Source organism: Chiloscyllium plagiosum, unplaced genomic scaffold, assembly GCF_037043375.1.
Source record: "Chiloscyllium plagiosum isolate Xiang-an unplaced genomic scaffold, Cpla_swu_hap1 HiC_scaffold_22, whole genome shotgun sequence".
In the NCBI taxonomy this organism is placed as follows: Eukaryota; Metazoa; Chordata; class Chondrichthyes; order Orectolobiformes; family Hemiscylliidae; genus Chiloscyllium; species Chiloscyllium plagiosum.
In genome coordinates this window covers 34,214,367-34,240,596 of record NW_028270160.1, presented here as the reverse complement: position 1 = coordinate 34,240,596, position 26,230 = coordinate 34,214,367, and the positions used below count along the sequence as shown (strand labels likewise).

Genomic DNA, 26,230 nt, shown 5'->3' with positions numbered 1-26,230 from the left:
CAATAGGTTCGAAATGAAATTCTTCTGAAATATTCACACAAGAAACAGAAGTCTACTTTCAAACTAAAATATAATAAATAAAGAACGTGTTTAACATCTTAAATGATTTGCTGCCACTTTATGCTCATTTATGAAGACTGAACAGATGAGATCATGCAGCCAGCAAACTCTCATAAAAGTACTAAATAAAGAAAACTCCCACCTTAAAAAGTACAAAGAGGGCTGATTGGTGTTGGGGCAAAACTATTTGCTGGACAATATTTATATAACGCGCATAAGTTTACAAATAATTTATAATTCAGGTATTAATTTCAGTTTTACTAAAACAGCATCCATATAACTGGTTATATTTTGGTGTATACAAAATTGTTATTTGAAAATACTTTGCTCTTACTTATATGCATGCTTCTTCATTTGTAAAAGAAAACCGATAACCCAAAATTCACATAACACCAATATATAAAAATCAGCATTAATGTTCCTCTTTCATCTCACAAAACTCAGTTGCACAGAAGTAAAACTATACTTATAGATAGCAGTTCTTTTCTTCAATGGCCCTCCTTTCTAATTGTCACCAAGGATCATCATCTGCATGGCTGAAGGTAAATTCTAGTTGTTCTCTCACTCCATGAAAAACTCTGATGCTGACAGTTTCTGCTCTGCGCTAATTCATCTGCAACCATTTCAACACTAACACATTCAGGCTATTATTTGCTTGAAACTGTCATCGAGGAAGCTCAGAGTATTATAGAAAGTGCACCTGTCATGGCAGATCTGAATATCAGACGCACAGTGGTGGAGCTTATCAAAACTTCTGACATTTGCTATAGGTAAAACTCCAGGTTGTAATGCTATACAGTCTGAACTCATCAAGCATGGGAAACTAGAACTCCAGCAGCATCTACACAGACCTCTCTATCTCTACCCGAAAGTAGGGTCAGTGCCTCAGATCATAAGACGTGAGGGCAGAAGCAGGCCTTGCAGCCCATCAGGTTTGTTCCACTGTTTAACAAGACTGTGACTGATCTGAAAACTCTCAACTCCACAATCCTGTCTTCTCCCTGTAATCCATGATTCCATTACTAACTAAAAACGTTACCTCAGCCTTGAATACACTTAACAAGTAAGCATCTACAACCCACTGCAGTAAAGAATTCCAGCAATTCACTACCCTTCGTCTTAAATGGATGTCCTCTTATGACCCCTTTTTCTAAGATTATGCCCTCTGTTCCTAGATTCTCTCAGAAGTGGAAAAATCATTCTGTACTTACCCTGCCAAGAACCATAAGAACTTATACATCTCAATAAGGTCATCTCTCATTCTTCTAAATTCCAGTGAGTACAGACACGATGTACTTAACCTCTCCTCAGAAGACAGTCCCTCCATACCAGGTAATTGCCTCGGGAACCTTATCTGGACTGTCTCCAGTGCCAGAATATATTTCCTTAGATAAGAGGACCAAAACTATTCACAGAATTCCAACTGAGGTCTGACTAGCGCCTATAATTTGAGCAAGATTTTGCTACTTTTATACTTCATTCCCTTTGAAATAAATGCCACCATTTACCTCCCCTATTACCTGCTGAACTTATATCCTAGCTCTTTGTGTTTCCTGCAGGAGAATTCCCAAATCTCCTTGTGCTGACATAAAATCAAAACACTGCAATATGCCTAAAATATGAAACAAACACAGAAAATGCTACAGAAACACAGTAAGTCTGGCAGCATCTGTGCAAAGAGGAACAGAGTTAATGTTTCAAGTCCATTCTGAAGACGTCATAGCTGCTTAGCTTCTCCAGTATTTTCTGTTTGTTGCCTCTGTGCTGTAGCGTTCTGCAGTTTTTGTCTATTTTATAATATTCAGCTCCTTTACTCTTTCTATCAAAGTGGATAACCTCACATTTTCCCACATTATATTCCATCAAGCAAGCTTTCTGGGGGCTTCCCTACCTATTGTTGTAATTTTGTACCTCCTTGGGAAAAATGTAGACTTAATTGCCTCTTCCAACTTAGGTGGAGGTTTTCTAAAATTTTGCAACTAAAATAAACACCTTCCTTTGATCATGAGCTCATACACAATGCTTGTCCCTGGCCCTAATTGTTCACAAGAATTTGTGGCTGTAGCCTTAACCATGTTCTCCCACCAAAATGGCCTTCAAATTATGCATCTCTCAATCTTGTCAGTCTTAATTTTTTTTTAAATTAACTTATTTCCTCGGGGACGTGGGCATCACTGTCTAGCCAATATTAATTGCACATCCCCAGGTGTCCTTGACAAGGTGGTGGTGAGCTGCCTTTTCGAGTCACTGCCAGTCCCTGAACTCTAGGTTGACCTAGAGCTTTGGAAGAATATTGGGAAAGTAGGAATCCAAAAGAGGAATTAAGAGGGCTGAAAGGGGTCATGAAATTTCTTTAGCAAACAGGGTTAAGGAAAATCCCAAAGCCCAATTCATATATAAGGTGCAAGAGGGTAACTAGAGAAAGCGCTGGCCCACTTAAGGACAAAGGAGGAAAGCTATGTGTGGAGTCAGAGAAAATGGGTGAGATTCTTAACGAGTGCTTTGCATCAGTATTTACTGAAGAGAGGGACATGACGGATGTTGAGGTTAGGGATAGATGTTTGTTTACTTGAGGTCAAGTCGGCATAAGGAGGGAGGAAGTGTAGGGTATTCTAAAAGGCATTAAGGTGGACAAGTCCCAAGGTCCAGATGGGATCTATCCCAGGTTGCTGAGTGAAGCAAGAGAGCAAATAGCTGAAGTCTTAACAGATAACTTTTGCAGCATTCTTGAACATGGGTGAGGTTCCAGAGGATGAAAGAATTGCTCATCTTGTCCCCTTATTTAAGAAAGGTAGCAAGGATAATCCAGGTAATTACAAACCGGTGAGTCTGACATCAGTGGTAAGGAAGCTGTTGGAGAAGATTCTGAGGGATAGGATCTATTTACATTTGGAAGAAAATGGGCTTATCAGTGATAGACAGCATGGCTTTGTGCAGGGAAGGTCATGCCTACCAACTTAATAGAATTCGTTGAGGAAGTGACAAAGTTGATTGATGAAGGAAGGGCTGTAGGTGTCATATACATGGACTTCAGTAAGGTATTTGATAAGGTTCTCATGGTAGGCTGATGGAGAAGATGAAGTCGCATGAGGTCCAGGGTATACTAGCAATATGGATAGAGAACTGGCTGAGCAACAGGAGACAGAGAGTAGTAGTTGAAGGGAGTTTCTCAAAGTGGAGAACTGTGATCAGTGGTGTTCCACAGAAATCCATGCTGCGACCACTGTTGTTTGTCATATACATAAATTATCTGGAGGAAGATATAGGTGGTCTGATTAGCAAGTTTTCAGATGACACAAAGATCTGTGGAGTAGCAGATAGTGAAGGGCAGCAGAGAATGCAGCAGAATATAGATAGACTGGAGAGTTGGGCGGAGAAATGGCAGATGGAGTTCAATCCGGGCAAATACAACGTGATACATCTTGGAAGGTCCACTTCTAGAATGAACTATATGGTAAATGGAAAAGCCCTGGAGAAAACTGATGTACAGAGAGAGCTGGGTGTTCAGGTCGTTTGTACCCTCCACGTGGCTCAATTCTCCACTACCTCCTGATGAAGGAGCATCGCTCCAAAAGCTAGTGTGCTTCCAATTAAACTTGTTGGACTATAACCTGGTGTTGTGTGATTTTTAAATGAGAGGTATGGACAGGGTGGATAGCAAGAAGCTTTTTCCCAGAGTAGGGGAGTCAAGTACTAGTGGTCATGACTTCAAGGTGAGAGGGGAAAAGTTTAAGAGAAATATGCATGGAAAGGTTTTTTCCGCAGAGGGTGGTAGGTGCATGAAACACGTTGTCAGCAGAGGTGGCAGGGGCGGGAATGATAGCATCATTTAAGATGTATCTAGACAGATACATGAATGAGCAGGAGGCAGGGGGATACAGATCCTTGGAAAATAGGTGACAGGTTTAGATAGAAGATCTAGATCACTGCAGGCCTGGAGGGCCGAAGGGCCTGTTCCTGTGCTGTAATTTTCTTTGTTCTTTGACCCACAATACCTTTAGAGAGGGAATTCCAAGATTTTGGCCCAGCAACAGTGAAGGAACAATTATATATTTCCAAGTCAGTATGGTGATTAGCTTGGAGGGGAATTTATAGCTGGTGGTTCCCATGTATCTGCTGCTCTTGTCCTTCTAGATGGAAGTGGTTGCGTGTTTGGAAGGTGATGTCTCAGGATGCTTGGTGAATTTCTGCAGTGCATCTTGTAAATTATACACACTGCTATTACCGAGTATCAGTGGGGAGGGAGTGGATGCTTGTGGATGTAGTGCCAAATAAGCAGGATTCTTTGTCCCAGATGGTGTAAAGCTTCTTGAGTGTTGTTGAAGCTGCACCCAACTAAGCAAGTGGGGAGTATTCCATCAGTCCCCTGACTTGTGCTGTATAGATGGTGGGCAGGCATTGGGGAGTCAGGAGATGAGTTACTCGCTGCAGTGTTCCTAGCATCTGACATGCTCTTGTAGTCACTGTATTTATATGTTAAGTCCAGTTGAGGTTCTGGTAGCCCCCAATATGTTGATAGTGGTAATGGTAACACCATTGAATATCAAGGAGTGGTGATTACATTGTCTCTTATTAGAGATGGTCATTGCCTCACATTTGTTTGATGTGAATGTTACTTTCCACTTGTCAGTCCAAGCCTGGACATAGCCCAGATCCTGTTGAATTTGAACAAAGACTGCTTCAGTATCTGAGGAGTTTGAATGGTGCTGAACATTGTGCAATCATCTCCAATCCTGACCTTATGACGGAGGCAAGGTCATTGATGAAACAGCTGAAGATGGTTGGGCCTGGCACACTACCCTGAGGAACTCCTGCAGAGATGACTGGAGCTGAAATCACGGACCTCGAACATCCACAACCATTTTCCTATGTGCCAGGTATGACTCCACCCAGCGGAGAGTTTGCTCCCTGATTCCCATTGATTCCAGTTTTGCTCAGGTTCCTTGATGCCACAATCTCTCAAATAAGGCATTGATGTCAGGTGCTGTCACTCCCACCTTCTCCCTTTTATCTTTAGCTTCTGACATCTTAAATCTCTTAAATCTACTCCTCATGCTGCTATTACTACAGCCTTGGCATTAATTAATTTAATGGATCTTGATTCCCTACTGTGCCCTGCTCCAGTGCCTATTTACAATGCTCACTGAGAATATTAAGTATTTTGTTTTTGTTTCTATCCTTTCCGGTCTGCTCCTATGCAACTTTTACTGTTAGGTTTTTTACCCTTGCCAAAAGGGATTGGTAACATTGAAGTGGGACTGTTCCCTACAGATGCTTCTTCTCTAAGGACCCTGTAACTGCCAAGTATGACTGGTCTCTTTACTGAACATACTAGTTCTAGCCCACACTGTCTTTCTTGCATCTCTTACCAAGAGATGAGTTGAAGGCTTTTGCCTGGAGTACTGGGGTTGCCCTGTTGCTCCTTCTATGAGTACTGTTGATTGCTTGTCTGTTCAAGCTTTTGCTGTCACTAAGTGACTGAGTGTCCCTAAAGCAGCAATGCCTTTAAAATGATAAACCCGTTTGTTTTCTCTGAAGTTTTGCTTCTGGGCAGATGGGTTTTTTCACCATTGTTACTTGAAGATAATTAAGCAGCAGTTCCACCACTGAACCCTATGCCATCATTTCATATATTCAGCAAACCAATCACAATCAGGTAATGATTGGGGTAGGATCCTCTTTTCTATTCTGTGTCTGAGGGCTGGGAGAAAGTGAGACTGCAGATGCTGGAGAGTCAGAATCGAAAAGGGGGGCACTGGAAAAAGCACAGCAGGTCAGGTAGCGTCCTGCTCCTGCTTTCTCAACTACCTTCCCCCCCAACCCCAACCCCCTCCCATTTATCTCTCAGCCCATGGCCCACAAGCCTCATTCCTGATTAAGGGTTTTTGCCCGAAATGTTGATTCTCCTGCTCCTCGGATGCTGCCTGACCTGCTGTGCTTTTCCAGCGCCACACTCTTAACTCTGATCTCAAGCATCTGCAGTCCCCACTTTCTCTAGTGCTTTTTCCAGCACCAAACTTTTCGGGTCTGGCAGTCTGTTTGGTTAACAGGACAAACCACTAGTGAGTCTTAACAAAAAGAGTCACTTGTCATCAAACTAAGATATATTTTATTACATAAACGCAATGGGTACGAGTTATATTGATTAGTTAGATATCATTACTAAAACTACCAGTGACCAGGAATGGCATATCTGACCCCATCAGGATCTTAAGCTAGACTCCTTATTTCCCACTCAAGACCATGTGACAGCACCTGACTACCATCCTTTCACTACTAATGAGTTTACAGAAGACTTTGTGATTTCCTTTCAGGTTAGCTATCAATCATTTTTTAGAATCTCTTTGTTTCTCATATTTACTTTTCATCTGCTTCCTGTATTCTGCTAATTTCACAACAGTATTACTAGCTGATATCTATCATAAGCACATATTTTGTTCTTGAACTTCATTTCTATCTTTTTTGTTGTCTAGATTTGTGTTTTCTATCCTTCCCTTTTAAGGGAATATCACTTGATTGACTTTCCCAAGAACCATGTCTAGCAGTGCTTCCTTTCTTGTAGAATTTACTGCTGTTGGAAATTCTCCTGAGCACAATCAAGGAACACTTGCCCCTTGCTACCCCATATACTACCACTATCCAAATCTGCATTCAGGTAATTAAAGTCTTCCAATGTCGCTATCTCATAATGTTTACATTAGTCTGTAATTTCGCTACAAATTTGTTCCTGTACATCCTTCCCACTAGCTGGTGGACTATTATTCTTACCTATTTTATTTCTTAGCTCTCACCAAATTTATCCTGTCCTTGAACCCCCTGAAATACCATCTTTCTCCAGTACTAGAATGCTTTCCTTGACCAAAACCGCTACCATTCCTTCTTGTTTCCTCTTCCTATATTTTCAGATCACTTTTTAACTGGGAATATTTAATACCCAAATCTGCCGTTTCTTAAACCAGATTTCCATTATTGGCACAACAGCACAATCCAAGGTAATCTGTGCTTGAAACTCCCCAGTCCTAACAACTACACTCCTTGCATTCACACACACTCAGCATAAACCTGAGTTAAACTTCATTACTTCTTTCCTTACTCTGACTCCACTTATTATCTGACTATTCTTTAATTTAGTATTATCTGCCTCTGCCAGAGTGTCATACATCCTGGTATTACTTTGTAATATTCGCTCCTTTTTCTCACATCCCTGATCAGTTAGTTTAAATCCTCCCCAAAAGCACTAGCCAAACACCCCATCAGGAACTCATTCAGCTCGGTTCAGATACAACCCATCTGAATATCTAGATGCCTTCTCCTCCACAGCCAGAGTCCCAGGAATCTAATTTCTCCATTCTCGCACCAACTTATTTGGAGAAAAAATATTAAGAGTAAAACAATTGAATACTATTAACCATAATCACTAGATAAAAATATTAAGCCTATGTCTGTAAATAATAATTAAAGTGATGCTGTTGCAAGGATTTGTAAATAATCAACAAATACAGTGGTACCACATACCCTGACTGCAGAATATAGCATACTTCCTCTATGTCATTTTTAATTACAGCGCAGTGCAGATGTTTTCCATATTTCAGTTCCCCTAATTATAAAAGAAAACAAAAATGAAAAACTGAAAACCTACATATTAACCATGAAAGGGAAAAAGCAACACAGAATGTTTATTACCATTGATTAACTCATTGGCTGGATGGCCATCAGTGGCAGGTTCAATTCCCAAACCAGTTGGGATTATCGGGAAGGACTCTCCTTCTCAATCTCTCACATTACCTGAGGCATGGTGACCCTCAAATTAAACCACCATCAGTCATCTCTCGCTAATGAGAGAAAAGTCCTACGGCCTTGTAAGACTATAGCAACTTTGCCTTTAACCCCAAAAGGCAGAACCCCCACGACTTTCTCACTCACCCATTACTGTGCATCAAGTTGAGAAACATTCTGCCTCAACTGTTATTATGTCAACAAGTACAGACAACATATAAAACATGGAATTTCTAAAGCATATTATTTATCACACCATATCCATGATCTTAGATAGATAGAAATGTAAAGAAATCACAGACATCTTGGGGTCCTTTTACAGAGTTTGTAGGGTCTAGACTCTGGTTTGAAAACTCCTGTCTTCACTACCACCTTCTCAGAGGCAATTATTGAATGACAATAAGTGCAGGTCTTGCCAAAACATCTGCATCTCAAGAATAAATTTAAAAAGTCTAATTTTCAAATAACTTTCCTATCTCAGTTGAGAGATAGCAAACTGATGAGAAATGTTTTGCAGCTTTGTACAGTCCACCCAATCTTCATACAAATTTACTTGAGATTGCCCAAACTTGTTTTGAGAACATTAAAAAGGGGTTAAATCCTCTCACGAACTTGAGACAGATTCAAAACAACAGACAGAAGTGAAAATGTTGTATGATAATCAATACTGCTATGTAATCACATAGAGTCATAAACAAATATATCTTAACAATGTATTGTAGCAAAACTAAAATACAAATGTTTTTCTTTCAATTATAGTAATGAGCACACACTGATGAGAATATGAAAGATCAAAGAGGTGAAGCAGGGAGTCAGGAACACTGGTGTTATTGCCAATAAACAAAGAGAGAAAAAGTAAATGCTGGCACGGAGCTGAAAACAGAAATATTTCAATTATGTCTCCTACATTCTTGTCTCGTCATGTGTATTCAGAGATTGTAATCACATTGTGTATCTAAGATGGGCATCCTGGTTAGTTTGATGATGAACAACAGTTTAATTTTTCATCGTCTCTTTGGTCTTGGATACCCTCAACAACAAATGTTCACCGCTAAGACTGAAAGCAAAATATTTGTACAATCTTATCTTTGTTATAAGACTTCTGTGAGACATATTTGTTTACGAGTCCATTTCTGGGTTTATAAAATATTGTGTTAGTAATACTTTCTTTGTTTAACTCTTGTCCTATAAAGATTTTTGGTTAAAATGTGAAATGTTTTGGCACTATTTCTCTAATCTGTAGTTGTGAATTTAAATTACTTTTAAAAAAAGTTGTAGTCTCTAGGTGCCATGTTAGCTCAGTTGGCTAAATGGCCTGCATGTGTTACTGAATAAAAGCAACAGTTTCTGTTCCAGCTGTAATACACTTGGGTTCTGCCTTCTTGACCTAGCCTGAGAGTGGAAGGTACTGGCAAACCACCCACTGACAGAAACTGCCAAGAACACAACATGAAGCATCAGCAGATAATGAGCCAAGGACCTGCCTTCAGGCAAAGGATGCATAACACATCACTTGCCTCTACTGAGATTTTAACAAATAACACCCTAGTAGACATTAAAAAGAGGTTAATTTCTCTCATCAGTCTGAGATAACATCAAAGACAAATCCAAAACAGCAGCCAGTAGTATAAAGCTAGTTTGGTAATCATCAGTGCCACATAGTCTCATGGACTCATAAACAAATATGTCTCACAGAAGTCTTATAACAAAGATAAGATTGTACAAATATTTTGCTTTCAGTCTTAGCGGTGAACATTTGTTGTTGAGGGTATCCAAGACCAAAGAGACGATGAAAAATTAAACTGTTGTTCATCATCAAACTAACCAGGATGCCCATCTTAGATACACAATGTGATTACAATCTCTGAATACACATGACAAGACAAGAATGTAGGAAACATAATTGAAATATTTCTGTTTTCAGCTCCGTGCCAGCTTTTACTTTTTCTCTCTTTGTTTATTGGCAATAACACCAGTGTTCCTGGCTCCCTGCTTCACCTCTTTGATCTTTCATATTCTCATCAGTGTGTGCTCATTACTATAATGAAAGAAAAACATTTGTATTTTAGTTTTGCTACAAAACATCGCTGAGATATATTTGTTTATGCCTCTATGCGATTACATAGCACTATTGATGCTGCCTGATCTGCTGTGCTGTTCCAGCACCACACTCTCAACTCTGATCTCCAGCTTCATTTACTAGCTACTCAAGTCAGGTGTTTTCATTCATCTTACCTTAAAAATTCCAATTCCCAAACTAAATGTTATATTCCTGGAATGTATGATTCATGAAATTACATATTTGTAACTGTATATGAGATTAGTTTGAGCAGTCTCAAATCAGTTTCTACTGAGCTCGTGTACTGAGCAAAACAACAGAGAATTTTCAACATGCTTGCAGAAATAAGAGTTCGCTGTTTGAACAGAAAAGGAAATCTGGTCTTTATATAAAGACTTTTTAAAAAACCAAATTGCAGCTAGAACTAGTCAGCATCAACCTGTTCCAGGCAACTAAGACATCACTTCAAACAACTAATTGAACATGATAGTAATGTGGTGCTACTAATTCAGAGCATCAAGAGTACAATTCTTTCAGCCGCTTGGTAAGAGACTGCTCTCTGCTTTCTCTTGCATCTGAAGTCTGAGATCAAGTTGACAACTCAATCAATATTCATTCAGCTCCTAAACTGAACTGCATATACAAATAATTGAGTGTCATCATGATAGCAATACAAGAAACTGTGAGTAATAAATTTAAAGTTGTAAATCCTGGAGCATTCTTACCAGTACATCAACCACTAAACTAAACAAGCTAATAGATACTGCAAGGTTGTAGAAATTGTGCCATAAGCAATAAAGGAAATAAGTGAGACTCACGTGTTGTAGAAACTGTCACAATTGGGCTGTAGGCACAATTTCCTGTAGAACTAATGACTTTTAGTCGAAATCTATATGGGGTGGAAGCCTCAAGGCCTGTCACAACATGATGTTTTGCATATCCTCTGGAAAAATAAAGACATATAGAATTTTGGGTCAACTGAACAAATAGCTCCAACATTCAAGAACTTAAATGTAAAAATTATTTTTAATACATACTTACAAAATAGTTAAGTAGCAATATTATTAAAAGAGTAAGCATCACTACTACAAAAGGTCACAAAAGTAGAAAAATTTAATCAATTTTAATATGTTTTCTACTGAGGTTTGAGCATAAAATATTTTCTGGTCATGTTATTTGAGAACAGTCTGACTAAGTTACTGAGACTTATCAGTGTCAGAGAACCATATAGGCAAATTAGCATCAGCATCTAGATTCTTTAATCTGGGATACTCCAACTGTGTAAATTTAATAAATCTCCAGTCAGTTCTCCCCAAGGACAGGAAATCCTGTAGCAAAGGTACTAATGCGAAGACATAATGTTTAATATTAAGTGTTTCAGCATGAAGAATCATGGTGTCACCAACTCATAAATAAGTCTAGTGATGAATACTGTGTACAGCGTATTCAATTTCATAAATTTAGAGATGACAGCACATATTCTCCTATAGTTAATAAGCCAAAAAAGAACAGGTTATTGTGAAAAAGAAACAAATTATCAAGTTCATCAGAGAGAAAAATTGTTTCTTTTTACTCTGATAGGATTTAATTTCATACAGAATGAAAGAATGTTATATTGCTGGGCTAAATTAATGTTGTCTTGTTGCCTACCAATTTGAAACCGATGTACTTCTGCCATCTAGTGGTGAATATCTAATAGCACGGAAATTAAATTTGTAAAAACAACAGTGAAAATTGTCAACAAAGATATTCCCAGCCTACTGCAGCAGTCTTACTATTTTAGAAAGGCACCAAAGAGGTTAAAGAACAATGATTTAAAACAAAAAAAAATTTAATAATTGTTCTATATAATTCTTAGCAATTGCCGGTGTTTATAATAGTTTGAGTGTTTGAGACTACATAATGGTAAAACATTCTAGATTATTCTTCGTGAAGCTAGATGCAGTTTTAACAGAGCCCATGCATAGAAATGTCTTTCCTGACTGAAGCTGTGAATTGATCAGCAAGAAGCTGTCAGTATACCAGCAGTGGTAACAAGCACAATGGTGTTGTTGCAACAGAAATGATCAATTGTTTTGTTGTTTTGCTTAATTTAGTAGCAAGCCCATAACTGTTAAGCTCCACAGTTAGTTAATTTAGCAAAATGGAACAGGAATTTATTATATATCTAAAATATTTGGTTTCCTTTTTGTTAGCATCACAGATCCTCAAATGTTAATTGTTACTCAACAGAATATCAAATGAAAAAGACACAAGGAAAGTGTTGAATATGAGTTTTACTAAACAAGCGGCACGGTGGCACAGTGGTTAGCACTGCTGCCTCACAGCGCCAGAGACCCGGGTTCAATTCCCGCCTCAGGCGACTGACTGTGTGGAGTTTGCACGTTCTCCCCGTGTGGGTTTCCTCCGGGTGCTCTGGTTTCCTCCCACAGTCCAAAGATGTGCAGGGTCAGGTGAATTGGTCATACTAAATTGCCCGTAGTGTTAGGTAAGGGGTAAATGTAGGGGTATGGGTGGGTTTCGCTTCGGCGGGTCGGTGTGGACTTGTTGGGCCGAAGGGCCTGTTTCCACACTGTAATCTAATCTAATCTAAATCTAAGCTTGCCATTTCATAATTGTAGTGTAATAGTACTTAAAAATTAGCTACAGTTTCCCTTCACAACATTATTTCTACAAACATACTAATACGTATAAACTATTTATGTTTCGGGAAGAATAGAAGCATGACAATTAGAAAACACATACGCAGTGTTTTGTCCGAAACAAATTCAAACAATTAATACCCGAATGTCATGTAAACACAAGAGGGCGAACAACACAACTTCGGTCATCAATATGCTCCCTTATATAGAGTTACGTGCAATCCAGATCTCAGATTTGTGTAATTTCCAGAATGAAATTTCTGCAATTACCTTCCTGATTCTGCAAAATCATGCATGTGGAACTCCAGAATATTCAGCTAATTTTCATCATTTAACCATGGCTGGTTATCTTTGACAAGAGAAGAAATTTATGTCAACTTGTATTTATATGGGATAAGGGCAATAAACCTTTGAATGAGCAAGAACATTTTTGTGGAGTTCAGAGAAGCAATCTTACTCTTCTTGCCCCAAGGGGGAAAGTTTAACACAACTTACAAGGCCTCATCTTGCACATTAGACATTACTGAACAGATCAGACATACAGTGCATTGCACTGAGATGATGTACAAAATGCTATTGAGGTCCGATAATAGGCCTTTGGATTTAATCTGCTTATAAGTATGAGATCATTTTTGTAGGAACGATACTGCCTCGCTATTTCTTTGAGTGCCTTAAATGTCCCAAAATCAGCAGCACTCCGACCATCGTGGAGCAGGAAACTGTCCCACTGCACATTAACTTTTAATCTGTCTATTACCACTGGGTGAGCAGAGTTAACCCCCACCCCCCCCCACCCACAATATTTCTTACATAGTGTCAATAGAATTGCACTAAATTGCATTTGGGCAGAGGTCAAACAGAAAAGGTATTCCCTCATTTTTCTTTCCTTAACAGCCAGGAAAATGGTACACATGGGTGTTGGGAACAGGAAAGCTAGCTCTCTAGTGGACAAACTAGCAAAAACATATACTAGAAAATGTCATTAGCTGGGTTAGGAGCTCGTTCAATTCAAGAACCATACTACAAAATGAGACAGGAGTTCCTGCTACTTGATTTAAAGTTGCCATAAATTGAGATGGGAATTGCTCATGTAATACAAAACAAACAATGTTGGAAATGCTGAACGGGTTTGGGGTATCTATTGAGAGAGAAACAGAGTTAACTTTGTAGGTCAAACTTTGTAGGATAAAGGCTCACCCACTTGAAATACTAGTTCTGTTTTTCTCTCCACAGTTATTTGCAGAGCTGCTCAATCTTCCTTGCATTCTCAGTTTTTGATTCATAATTGTAGTATTATAACGCTTAGCTCTCCTATAGATGCTGATTAATGTGTTAGGAGCTTTGGTTGAAAATTTTCAAAGTTCTGATCAGGGAATTCTGGTTTATTAACTAAGATAATGACTGAGATGATATTCCTGCTAGATCTGTAATCTAATGACTAAAAAAAAGAGCCTCTACTGCTTAAATTCAATGAAACAGTCATGGAACAGGCACGTGTTATATTTCTGAATTGTTTTCAATATTTTTGCTGGTTTCCTGAAGGCCAGAATAGGTCCTTACTTGACTAATATCTGAGTAATTTTCCAAACTCAAGGTTCAAACCTACTTACTGTATTTTACCTTACTGGTTACATTGCACATTCCCAGATGATCTTTGCTAATTTAAAACGCTGGAGAATACCTTCTAGATTATGACTTAGGTTATAAACCACTAAGCTGGATTTTTAACATGTAAATCAATAATTGAAATAAAACAATGACACTACACCTCAAATATTGTCTGCAATTTTGGTCTCCTTATTATATGAACATAGGCCATTCAGCCCCTCGAGCCTGTTCCACCATTCCTATTTAAGGATGGATATAAATGCGCTGGAAGTAGTCCATGGAAGTTTACTAAACTGATACCTGGGATGTGTGTTTTTAATGAGGAGAGATTGGTAGGCCAGGCTTGTTTCTACCAGAGTTAGAAGAGTAAGAGATAACTGGATCTCAGTAGGTAAGATTTTGAATGGCTTTGATAAATGAATATGGAAAGGATGTTTCATCCTCTGGGTGAGTCCAGAACTTAGGGTCACTCTTTTAAAATCAGGTGTTACCTTTTTAGGACAACGATGAGAAGATATTTTTTATCTCTCAGGAACTTGTATGAACTTCGCCTCTCTGCCTCAGAAAGCAGGTTTTTATATCTCTAAGGCATAGTTTGTAGATCCTTTTTAGAAAACAGAATGAAAGGTTGTATAGGGTAGATGGGCATGTGAATATAAAAACAGATCAGAGCATGCTTAGGGAATAGGAGGGAGTTTGGCAAATGGTTAACTTGTGCTCTTATTTCATATTTTCTTTTGTAATATATAGATTCACATTACTTAATTGTTTAAACATTCCAAACATCTTACCTTGGAAGACATTTGCCAAAACAGGGAAGGTATCTCTGCCAAATCTGAAGGCATGTTTCATGCAACTGCTATGAATGGCTGTGTAAATTAATATGGTATTGGATGCATTTTGAATACTGTTTGAGTATAAAAGCTGCCTCCAAAACTGTACTCCTGCATCCTTATTTTTCAGTCAGAGGACAGGCACAACAATATCAGTTTCCATTGCCATGATGTCTGAGTTAAATAATGTATGTCTGACATGTATAGAATACAAAGCAAAAGCTACAATAGTTGCACAATTAGTGGTTATATTTTAATGATTTTTTTTTACAGAAGACTTGTTTAGAATTTTTAATTAAATGGATAAATGAGAATGGGGAAATTTAGTGATAGGAAGACAATTAACTGTAAAAGCACCCATTAAAGTCCAAAAAATAAGGTTGACATTAAGCTGATCATCTGGTATTATGGTGACCATGTGAAAGTTGGGAAAAGCAAAGGAAGAGGAAGAATTAAAAAGCTCAATGAGCAAAACAAGTTTCTTAATAAATATTATCTAATATTAAATGTTTTCTATATATTTTTTCCAAATGCACTTTCTTTAAATCATTTAAAAGTGATTTCTCTAAGAGCACAGATACGTTAAACTTTTTTGTGTGGTAGGGCAGGGAGGGTAGTTTAAAGGATCTGGCTTATGAATGTGCTGAGACTTCCAGGTTGTTAAGCAGGGAACATTATCTACGATACTGTCAAGGACTCCTTCCTTTGCCAACCTAGTAATACGCTTGGTCTTTATGCATGCTTATACTTTGACAGGAAACCATTTTTTTTACTTTGGGTCAATAACTTCAAAATTTTTACAGTCAGATTTGATGGGCTTCAGCTGGCTGAATGTCTGGGAGATGATGAATCAATATTTCACATTCCACCTCACATCATTAACTGATGTGGAACATCTGGGGTCTTATTGTTTGTGCTGGCCCAGCCAGTTACCTCCATGAACAAATGAAATGAGCCAAAGCTTGAAAAAAGTTATATTTTAGGGCAGTAAAACTATTTTGTTAAACTGGTGGAAAAGTTAAAGGTTACTGGAATGTAAAACAGATAGAACAATACAGACTTGGTTAAATGAAAGCACCTTTTCAAAAACACAAAATTACATGGTAATACAATGAGATTTTCCTGCAGGGGAGAGAATTGTAATTCCATTTTTTTATTTCCTGATGCCTGTTATAACCTTTGGCTAAAAAGAGAAAATTGGTTATGACTTCACAAATGCTACATACATCTACATTCAAGAAGGAAAAGATAGACAAATATAGGGCTGGATCCTACCATATATTTTCACAAGCGATCATTTTTCAGCAAGTTTCCTGGTATCTCTTCCAAGAGGCCTAACAAGTTTTCTTGCACTATCATTCCAAACCTGCCTCATCAACTACCTACCATGGCTCTATGGTGCCCCACTCATCCAATGCTAGCTCAATTCTCCCACTCATGTAGATGGATACACTCACATCACTGACACCAGCACAATATTTAAAAAATATCGTGCACTCGGTCAAGCGCTGTCAGTCCATAGTCCTGTTCATCACACTTCCCTCAGGTATGGCAAATAACAGGAAATTGGTGCCCTACTTTGCGGACAGGAACCAGGGAAGTCCAGCTGGATAGAGTGGTACAGAAGAAGGATGTGCTCTTCCCACAGGACTGGCAGAGGAGGCCATAACACCAGACGCTGCCAGCCTGGTCCGACATTGAAACCCAGGTCATTGCATCCTCATCCCATCTGAAATAATGTTCAGCAGAGTAGGAAGATGGTCAGTGACCTTCTCTGCTCTGCCAAGTTAAGTGCCATCCTCTTCTCTCTGCTTCCTCACACTCACTATATTTATGCTACTGCACCTACCTCTCACCAAGTCTCATGCTCTACCACTATGTCATTGCATCACCCATCCTTCACTTTCCCCTACCCACCTAATTCCTCCACACTATAACTCTACATGGTCTCTGTGCCTCTGACTCACTCACTCACTCAAGGCACCTCACCACCTTTCCTCCACCTACACTAGTATCAACAGCTGTGCCATCTACTTTAATCTCATTCAGTCACTTCTCATTTTCCCTCAATCAAGGAGAAAACAGCATATAACGGTAGACATCACACCCTAAGAAAAGTAGATCCTGACCTTGACTGCCCAGAGTGACTGAATGACCTCTGGAACGATACTGGAGGCTGCCCTGGACTTACTGAACACGATCCCCGACTGAAAACTGTCTCCCTTGGGGTTTACTCCACTAAGGAATTGAGACATGGCCATTTGCTTGAAGAATCTGCAGTATATTTGGTGCATACACTGTTGGCACATGGCACAAATGTGACATAGATGGCTTGATCGATGGTTGCTAATAACCATGCCAAGCTTTCCAGCCTTGTGACTGTGCTAAAAGGCTAGTAAAGACAGAAGTACTGCCCGTCTGTTAGCTCTGGCTGAGGGGGCAAAGTGTTAAAAGGCATGGCAACACAAGGCAAGGATGCTGTGAGTCTCCATGTTGCACGCAATGAATGAGCGTCATAGCGGCTTGGAGTCAGATATCATGGAAACAGACCCTTCGGTCCAACTCATCCACATTGACGAGACATCGCAATCTGACCAAGTTCCATTTGCCAGTATTTAGCCCATATCCCTCTGAACCCTTCCTATTCATATACCATCCAAATATCTTTTAAATGTTGTAATTGTATCGGCTTCCACCACTTCCTCGGGCAGTTGGTTCCAACAAGTCTCTTCACAGCCCAGATCCTTCAGGGCCTTGGAAGATATTGGGAGAGAGAATGATTTCTAAGCTACTGAAAGTGAAAAACAAATCATTTTAAAAAAGAAATGTAAAAAAGGAAGAGTAAATTCAAGGGAAAAAGTAGTAAACATTAGTACTGGTTAATTAAAATTGTTTAGCTATGACTTTAACATCTTGGTTGTCGAGAAAGAATTCTTAACGTATTCCTAAATTTGCTTGACATCAATCTGAAAGTTTCTTCTATTCCTAGAGTCACGGTTTAGGTTTCTTAACCATGTACCTCAACATCATAGAAGCCAAATCTTCTTCATATCTCTGTCCCAAGACAGGTGCAACCCACAACAGCACAACCTCCACTATAAGAACAGCAAGGAGGCAAGTCACAAATCCGACACATTTGGAATGGGGGAAATCAAACCACATGCTATTGAAACCAATGTGATCCACACCAATCATCTAGCCAACAAAGTTATCCAGAGAAGCAGCATGTGTCCATGCAAGACCATAGCCAGTATATTTCTTAACAAAATTCTCAATGATTCTTGAAGTTTTGCTTTTTGAAAGTTACAAATTTAATTGTTTGAGAGATTAAAGTGCAACAGGAATCCAAGAGTCAAATTCCCATTGAAAGCAAGTAAAACATAAATGAAATGGAACTTAGTTATTTTCATGGTCTTAAGTGATTCAGAATCCAAACATGAGAACGTAAGAAATAGTGGCCCAAGTAATGCTTACTTGGTGCATGCTCACACAGTAACACAAACGTATTACACAGGGGTTGCACAAGGAGCAGTCCATTTAGGCTGTGTGCATGTGCAACCACATGAGAAGCTTAAAGTGATGGTACAGTGCAACAAATAGGCCATGTACAATGGGCGGCACTTAGAGGAAATATTGAACCTGATTAGACTCTTCTGTCCCTCAAGCCTGCTCTGTCGTTCAATATGATCTTGGCTAACCTTCTACAAGAACTTTATGTTCTCACCCAATCCCCAATCCCTGATTCCCTACAGACCAAAATTGTATCCATCTCAATGTTAAAACTGCTCAATAATAGAACACCTAGAACTGTTGGGGCAGAAAATTCCAAAGACATTTACAAACACAATAGTCATAACAATAATAATAACTATGTCACACCAACAATGATATAAATGAAAATCTGTTCTGGAGTTAGAAATTATCTGGCTAAGCAAGGGAAAAGGAAACATGTCACTGGGAGGAACAAAGTGTCCACTTAAGCAACAGTATAAAGTAGAAATATGACAAGGATTGTTGGTTGTCTTAACAGTCACATGACAATCTGTAATTTGATGTGTAAGTTGCCTGCAAATAGTGGTTAATCAATGCTGTGTTTGTAACATTAAAAATCCTAAAACTTTAAATCTTATTGATTGATCCTTTCAGCCAGTCACTAGAAAGTTATTGGTCTCTAAGTGATCATAACATGTTTAAAATATTCAATAAAGCTAAGTGAACATGATTTGCCTTAAATAAATCAATGTCGGCTTTCCTTAAATTAATCAACATTTTATAAATGAGCATTGTGTCACTTACTCACATAATTTGTACTGTCCGAGATGGAATACGTTTAAAATAGGATTCAGGAAATGAAAGTGAAATGTTGTGGCCCACTTAGCAATGCTAACATATCATGAGGAGATATAATTTCCAATTTTGACATTCATTTATGTGAACACTTGTTTCTTCTGGCCGTGCTAAATCTGACCTAAAGCTAAAATACAGAACCTCGATCAGTAGATTTCACCCCCTAAAACAAATCTAAAAACTACTACCATAATCTTTGAAAATCATTTAGAATTATAGTCCTGAGTGAGTGGCAGTTATTATATGGTGTAATACCTGCAAATACATGTAACTGTTTTTTTAAAAGATACAAGTAGTCTTACAGACGTTATACACAGAACAGGCCATGCAGCTGAATAAATCTGTTTCTCCTCTGGCAGTCAATTTGCTAATGGTAAAATCCCATAAACATCAAAGAGCTGATTTTTTTGGTTAACCTATTCTGCTGGGTTTGGTTGGGAATAAATTAGTAAGGATATTCAGAGAACAGCTTTCTTTAAAAAATAAATTGTTTATATCCCTTTGAAAGAGCAGACAAGATTTTAGTTTAATGACTCTTTAAAAAATGCAACATTTCTAATGATGCTCTCAGTCCTGCAAAAGGGTCAGGCTGGATTATACTGTCATGACTACATTGAGTCATACAGCATGGAAATAGACTCTTCGGTCCAACTCGCCCACACTGACTAGACATCCCAATCTGACTAATCCCATTTGCCAGCAATTGGACCATATCCATCTAAACCCTTCCTATGTATATACACATGAAAATGCCTTTTAAATGCTGTAGCTGTACCAGCCTCCACTACTTCCTCTGGCAACTTGTTAGTACATGCACTCCCCTCTGCATGAAAAAGTGACTCCTCAGGTACCTTTTAAATTGCATACCTCTCATATTAAATCTATGCCCTCTAGCTTTGGACTCCCCCACCCTAGGAAAAAGACCTTGTCTATTCACCGTAGCCATGCCCATCAGGATTTTATAAACTTCTTATAACATTTTATAACATGTTCCTGTTAAATGTTACTTTTTAGTTCATTAGAGACAATTGGATTTTTAATAAGACAGTTTTTGACCAAAAACAAAGACTCCTACTGAAACTAAAATTAGTGGCTGCCAATTTACAATGTAGTTCATATTCCGCACCATAGGGATAAAAATGAAAAAATATCAAAGGCTTTATCAGAGACAATAAACTCTTGGAAAAGTGTAAACAGATTGTTTCCTACCTTATCAAAAATCAAGCTTTACAATGCATAAGCAGGAAAATGAGCAGAAATTAATTGATTGAACAAAAGTTCTTGATTTTCTCAAGGTGACTGGCTGTATGAGCTACCTTTTGAAACACACAATGGACTTCTGAACTTCTCAGTCAGAAGTGACCAACTAAGCTTTGTTTGTGTTTACCAAAGTAATGTTTTAGCAAACGCAGTGCTTGCTGACACTTGAAAGGACAGACAACTTCCCACATATGCTAATCCTCAATAGCACATTCGCATGCATCTAGACACAATACACCATAATGCAGAATTTACTTGTGACGTCATATACAAAGTGTGCATACATGGAGAAGCGCACACACCTTTCAACTGGTGTTCAGCAGTGGGGAGCAAGGACCGGGGACAGTGAGAATCTCTGTCTCCATATTAAAGTCTGCGCAGTTTGACTCGAGGCTCATAAAACATAGGAGGAGAAATAGGCCAATCAGCCTTTTGAGTCTTCTCCACCAGTCAATGAGATCATGCATGATCTAGTAATCCTCAACCCCATTTCCCTGCCTCTCTCCTATAACCCTTGATTCCCTTAATAAGACCATAAAATGTAGGAACAGAATCATCCCATTCGGCCCACTGGAATTGTAACAACATTCCTACAAGCAGATAGAGAACTTTTAAAGAAAGTCTTCAATTTCCACAACAGTGCCTCCAAAAAAACAAAAAGACATCAGGGACAACATCAAACTCCAGTTGAAGACCAAAACCTTTGGGAACCACAGTCTGACTGGACAGCTGGCTAGTCAGGGAACACTCCTTTAAATTATTTTTCTGTTTAAATTTTAAATTGGTCAAAATGTCAACTTTGTAATTTTGTAATTTATGTTCTTGTATTTTTGTTTTGTGTGTGTGCGTGTGTGAGTTACGGAGCTCGGGACATTTTTAACATTTTTATTATTTTTAACAGGAATGTTTTAGTATAATAAAACCCCTTACATGTTTAATTCAAGAAAACCTGTGGCTACTTTTTACACATCGCCATGTACAATCAAGTAAACAATGAATTGGCAATATATTTATTTTAATTCAAACTCTGTCATAGTCAAAGGACAAGTGGGTAAAGCAGGGAACCAATCCACCCCTCCTCACCTGGTTGTGACAATGTGCTGAAATCTGACAGTCTAATATCAGTGTGCAGTGAGTCAGTTTCCTTATGTATCTTTTAGGTCACATTGACACTCATTGTTAAAGCCTGATGATGGCACAGCTACTTATTCTATCATGCTCAGTGTTCCATCTTGTAATAGTGCATTGATGATGCAAAGGAAGACACAGCAGTGACAGAAATGTTAATGGCCTAAATTTTACATTGCCTAAGTTCAGAATCATCTGAAATTCCACGCCTACGTCTACTTGTTATTGAAGAATTTACTGTATTTTTTAGCAAGATGTGTGGCAGAACTGGTTCTGTTAAACAACACTGATAGATGCAGTGACAGACAGATTAACTAATCAAGAAGAACTTAGATGGACGTTTTCTCAGCTACCACACGGAGGTAAGGAACAAAAACACTGGCTGTGCTCAAACTATATATCCACCAGCTGTTCAGCTTTCATTTCATTTTATGTTGCATACCATTCTGAACATATAACTTTATAGTTCAGAAATGTCAATACGTCAGATTAAAGGTATTTGATGGCTTTTGCCCTGGAGATTCCTGGACAGGGGCTTCCTGTTACAAACCCGTCAAAGAATCCTCGAATCTTGCCGCGGAGCAGATCATTGTCAAAATTTCAATGACTGGGTAAGGTTGTCAGGATGGTGAGTGAATAGGATTCCAGGTGGGTGAGAAGAGTAGAGTGCCAAGTTAGAAGGTGTAGGGTGCCAAATGAGAGAGGTGGTAGAGTGCCAGGTGGGGATAGGTGGTTCAGTGACTGGTGGGTGAGGGACATTGATTAGCTGATGAGTTTGGGGGTATAGATACACAAGTGGATTTACTTAAAGTAGTGCAAGGTGTTGGGTCAATGAGGTGTTTGATCAGGCAGGGTGAGGTAGGGTTGTGGGGGGAGGCGTTACATGCTGGCTATCAGATTTGTTTAGGTCCTTGTGATCATGTCAGGTGGTGTCAGTTCCATTAGGGTTGGGGAAATGGTGTGGGAAAGGGGTTGGGGAGTGTTGGGGTGGTGGTGGAATGTCAGTTCCAACAGGGTCATGCTGTCGCCATGGAGTGTCAAGTTCGATGGGATGGAGTGACAAGTCCAGCAGGGGTGGGGGATATTGTCGAGTCCAGTGGACATGTGTCATCTCTGATCAGGAGCTGGGGTGTTGTCGGGTCTGGTGGGGGAAGAGAGTTTGTCATGTAGCACTTGGAGGTTGTGGATTCAGGCAAGCTGTTGTTGGGAAGAAACTGTGGAGAGTCAGAGTTCAAGTTAATAGCTAACCCGGTATTAAAACAAATTTCAAGACCTCTAACGTTTTCTGGGTAAATATTAAGCTTAAGTGAGTTAAAACCTTACAAATTCTCTGACTTTAAGGGACTTCTTTCAGAGAGTTTCAGACACAGGGGTATTGACAATTGAAATTTTCAGATTCCCAGCAATTTCCTCAGAGTCAGCTCTATCAGGATTTCCACATGGTCCGAACATGCATCTCCAATCTACACTGCAGGAAAATTGTCTCAACATCAAAAAGTCTGGGCTACAGTAAATTTCTCAGTAATATTTTGTTCTCAACAAGCAAAATGAGTTTTCTGTCAGTGTGAGGAATCAAAGCCATACAATATCTATGCTGCAATTTATCACAGAGGACTTTGTGAGGCAGAGTGAATGATCATTTTAAAAGTTTAAATACTCACGTGTATATGTTACCATATGTATGTGTTTTAATGTCCTCCTCTTCAATTGAAAAACATAGCCCTCGATTAGATGCTATATATCCTTGCAATTGGTGGTGCTTATTCCAGTAAAGTTCAATACTGTGATCGGTCACTTTACCCACAACTGGAGGATCAGGCTTGGGGATTTCTACTTGGCCATTTTTTTTAAAAAAAGAGGTGAAAACACATCATAAGGTCATAAGGCATTGAAAAGTGCTCTTCTACAGAAAGTTGATGAACTGTAAAAGATTGTCAAAGTCCCATTTATATTAACACAACATATTTTGCACTGACTCACCATACTAAGTGAATGAGGCTACTTCTGTAAAGATGCCCCACATCACAATATTATATCATTTTTATATGTCTTTTTGTGGCAATACTAGTGTAAATAACACTAACATAATTGGGAATAGTTCATAAGCATTGCAAACCTATTAAAAAGGTTGAGACTCTGAAGGGAGATTACTGAGAGTGAGGTAGAAATTTAAGGAGGTCCTCAAGGGTAGTAATATCTGGATTACTCCCAGTGCTACGAGCTAGTGAGGGCAGGAATAGGAGGATAGAGCAGATGAATGCTTGGCTGAGGAGCTGGTGTATGGGAGAAGGATTCACATTTTGCATCATTGGAATCTCTTTTGGGGTAGAAGTGACCTGTACAAGAAGGACGGATTGCACCTAAATTGGAAGGGGACTAATATACTGGCAGGGAAATTTGCTAGAACTGCTTGGGAGGATTTAAACTAGTAAGGTGGGGGGGTGGGACCCAGGGAGATAGTGAGGAAAGAGATCGATCTGAGACGGGTACAGCTGAGAACAGAAGTGAGTCAAACAAACAGTCAGGGCAGGCAGGGACAAGGTAGGACTAATAAATTAAACTGCATTTATTTCAATGCAAGGGGCCTAACCGGGAAGGCAGATGAACTCAGGGCATGGTTAGAAACATGGGACTGGGATATCATAGCAATTACGGAAACATGGCTCAGGGATGGGCAGGACTGGCAGCTTAATGTCCCAGGATACAAATTCTACAGTAAGGACAGAAAGGGAGGCAAAAGAGGAGGGGGAGTGGTATTTTTGATAAAGGATAGCATTACAGCTGTGCTAAGGAAGGATATTCCCGGAAATACATCCAGGGAAGTTATTTGGGTGGAACTGAGAAATAAGAAAGGGATGATCAACTTATTGGGATTGTATTATAGACCCCCCAATAGTCAGAGGGAAATTGAGAAACAAACTTGTAAGGAGATCTCAGCTATCTGTAAGAATAATAGGGTGGTTATGGTAGGGGATTTTAACTTTCCAAACATCGACTGGGACTGCCATAGTGTTAAAGGTTTAGATGGAGAGGAATTTCTTAAGTGTGTACAAGACAATTTTCTGATTCAGTATGTGGATGTACCTACTAGAGAAGGTACAAAACTTGACCTAGTCTTGGGAAATAAGGCAGGGCAGGTGACTGAGATGTCAGTAGGGGACCACTTTGGGGCCAGCGACCATAATTCTATTCATTTTAAAATAGTGATGGAAAAGGATAGACCAGATCTAAAAGTTGAAGTTCTAAATTGGAGAAAGGCCAATTTTGACAGTATTAGGCAAGAACTTTCAAAAGCTGACTGGAGGCAGATGTTCACAGGTGGCTGGAAAATGGGAAGCCTTCGGAAATGAGATAACAAGAATCCAGAGAAAGTATATTCCTGTCAGGGTGAAAGGGAAGGCTGGTAGGTATAGGGAATGCTGGATGACTAAAGAAATTGAGGGTTTGGTTAAGAAAAAGAAGGAAGCATATGTCAGGTACAGACAAGATAGATCGAGTGAATCCTTAGAAGAGTATAAAGAAAGTAAGAGTATACTTAAGAGGGAAATCAGGAGGGCAAAACGGGGACATGAGATAGCCTTGGCAAATAGAATTAAGGAGAATCCAAAGGGGTTTTACAAATACATTAAGGACAAAAGGGTAACTAGGGAGAGAATAGGGCCCCTCAAAGATCAGCAAGGCGGCCTTTGTGTGGAGCCACAGAAAATGGGGGAGATACTAAATGAATATTTTGCATCAGTATTTACTGTGGAAAAGGATATGGAAGATACAGACTGTAGGGAAATAGATGGTGACATCTTGCAAAAGGTCCAGATTACAGAGGAGGAAGTGCTGGATGTCTTGAAATGGTTAAAGGTGGATAAATACCCAGGACCTGATCAGGTGTACCCAAGAACTCTGTGGGAAGCTGGAGAAGTGATTGCTGGGCCTCTTGCTGAGATATTTGTATCATCGATAGTCACAGGTGAGGTGCCGGAAGACTGGAAGTTGGCAAACGTGGTGCCACTGTTTAAGAAGGGTGGTAAGGACAAGCCAGGGAACTATAGACCAGTGAGCCTGACGTCAGTGGTGGGCAAGTTGTTGGAGGGAATCCTGAGGGACAGAACGTACATGTATTTGGAAAGGCTAGGACTAATTCAGGATAGTCAACATGGCTATGTGCGTGGGAAATCATGTCTGACAAACTTGATTGAGTTTTTTGAAGAAGTAACAAAGAAGATTGATGAGGGCAGAGCAGTAGATGTGATCTATATGGACTTCAGTGAGGCATTCGACAAGGTTCTTATGGGAGACTGATTAGCAAGGTTAGATCTCATGGAATACAGGGAGAACTAGCCATTTGGATACAGAACTTGAAAGGCTTCAGAAAAGATTTACAAGGATGTTGCCAGGGTTGGAGGATCTGAGCTACAGGGAGAGGCTTAACAGGCTGGAGATGTTTTCCCTGGAATGTCGGAGGCTGAGGGGTGACCTTATAGAGGTTTACAAAATTATGAGGGGCATGGATAGGATAAATA

At 39.3% G+C, this 26,230-nt stretch overlaps 1 protein-coding gene across 1 annotated transcript in view; it reads right to left on the bottom strand.

Annotated features, from left to right (window-relative positions):
- Positions 1-26,230, bottom strand: part of fank1 (fibronectin type III and ankyrin repeat domains 1) — a 66,613-nt gene that overhangs the window by 30,052 nt on the left and 10,331 nt on the right. The window contains exons 3-5 of the mRNA XM_043712622.2: positions 23,375-23,543; positions 10,714-10,838; positions 7,576-7,657 (exon numbers count right to left, since the gene is read on the bottom strand). Coding sequence (XP_043568557.2) covers positions 7,576-7,657; positions 10,714-10,838; positions 23,375-23,543 — 376 coding nt within the window. The remainder of the gene's footprint in view (positions 1-7,575; positions 7,658-10,713; positions 10,839-23,374; positions 23,544-26,230) is intronic.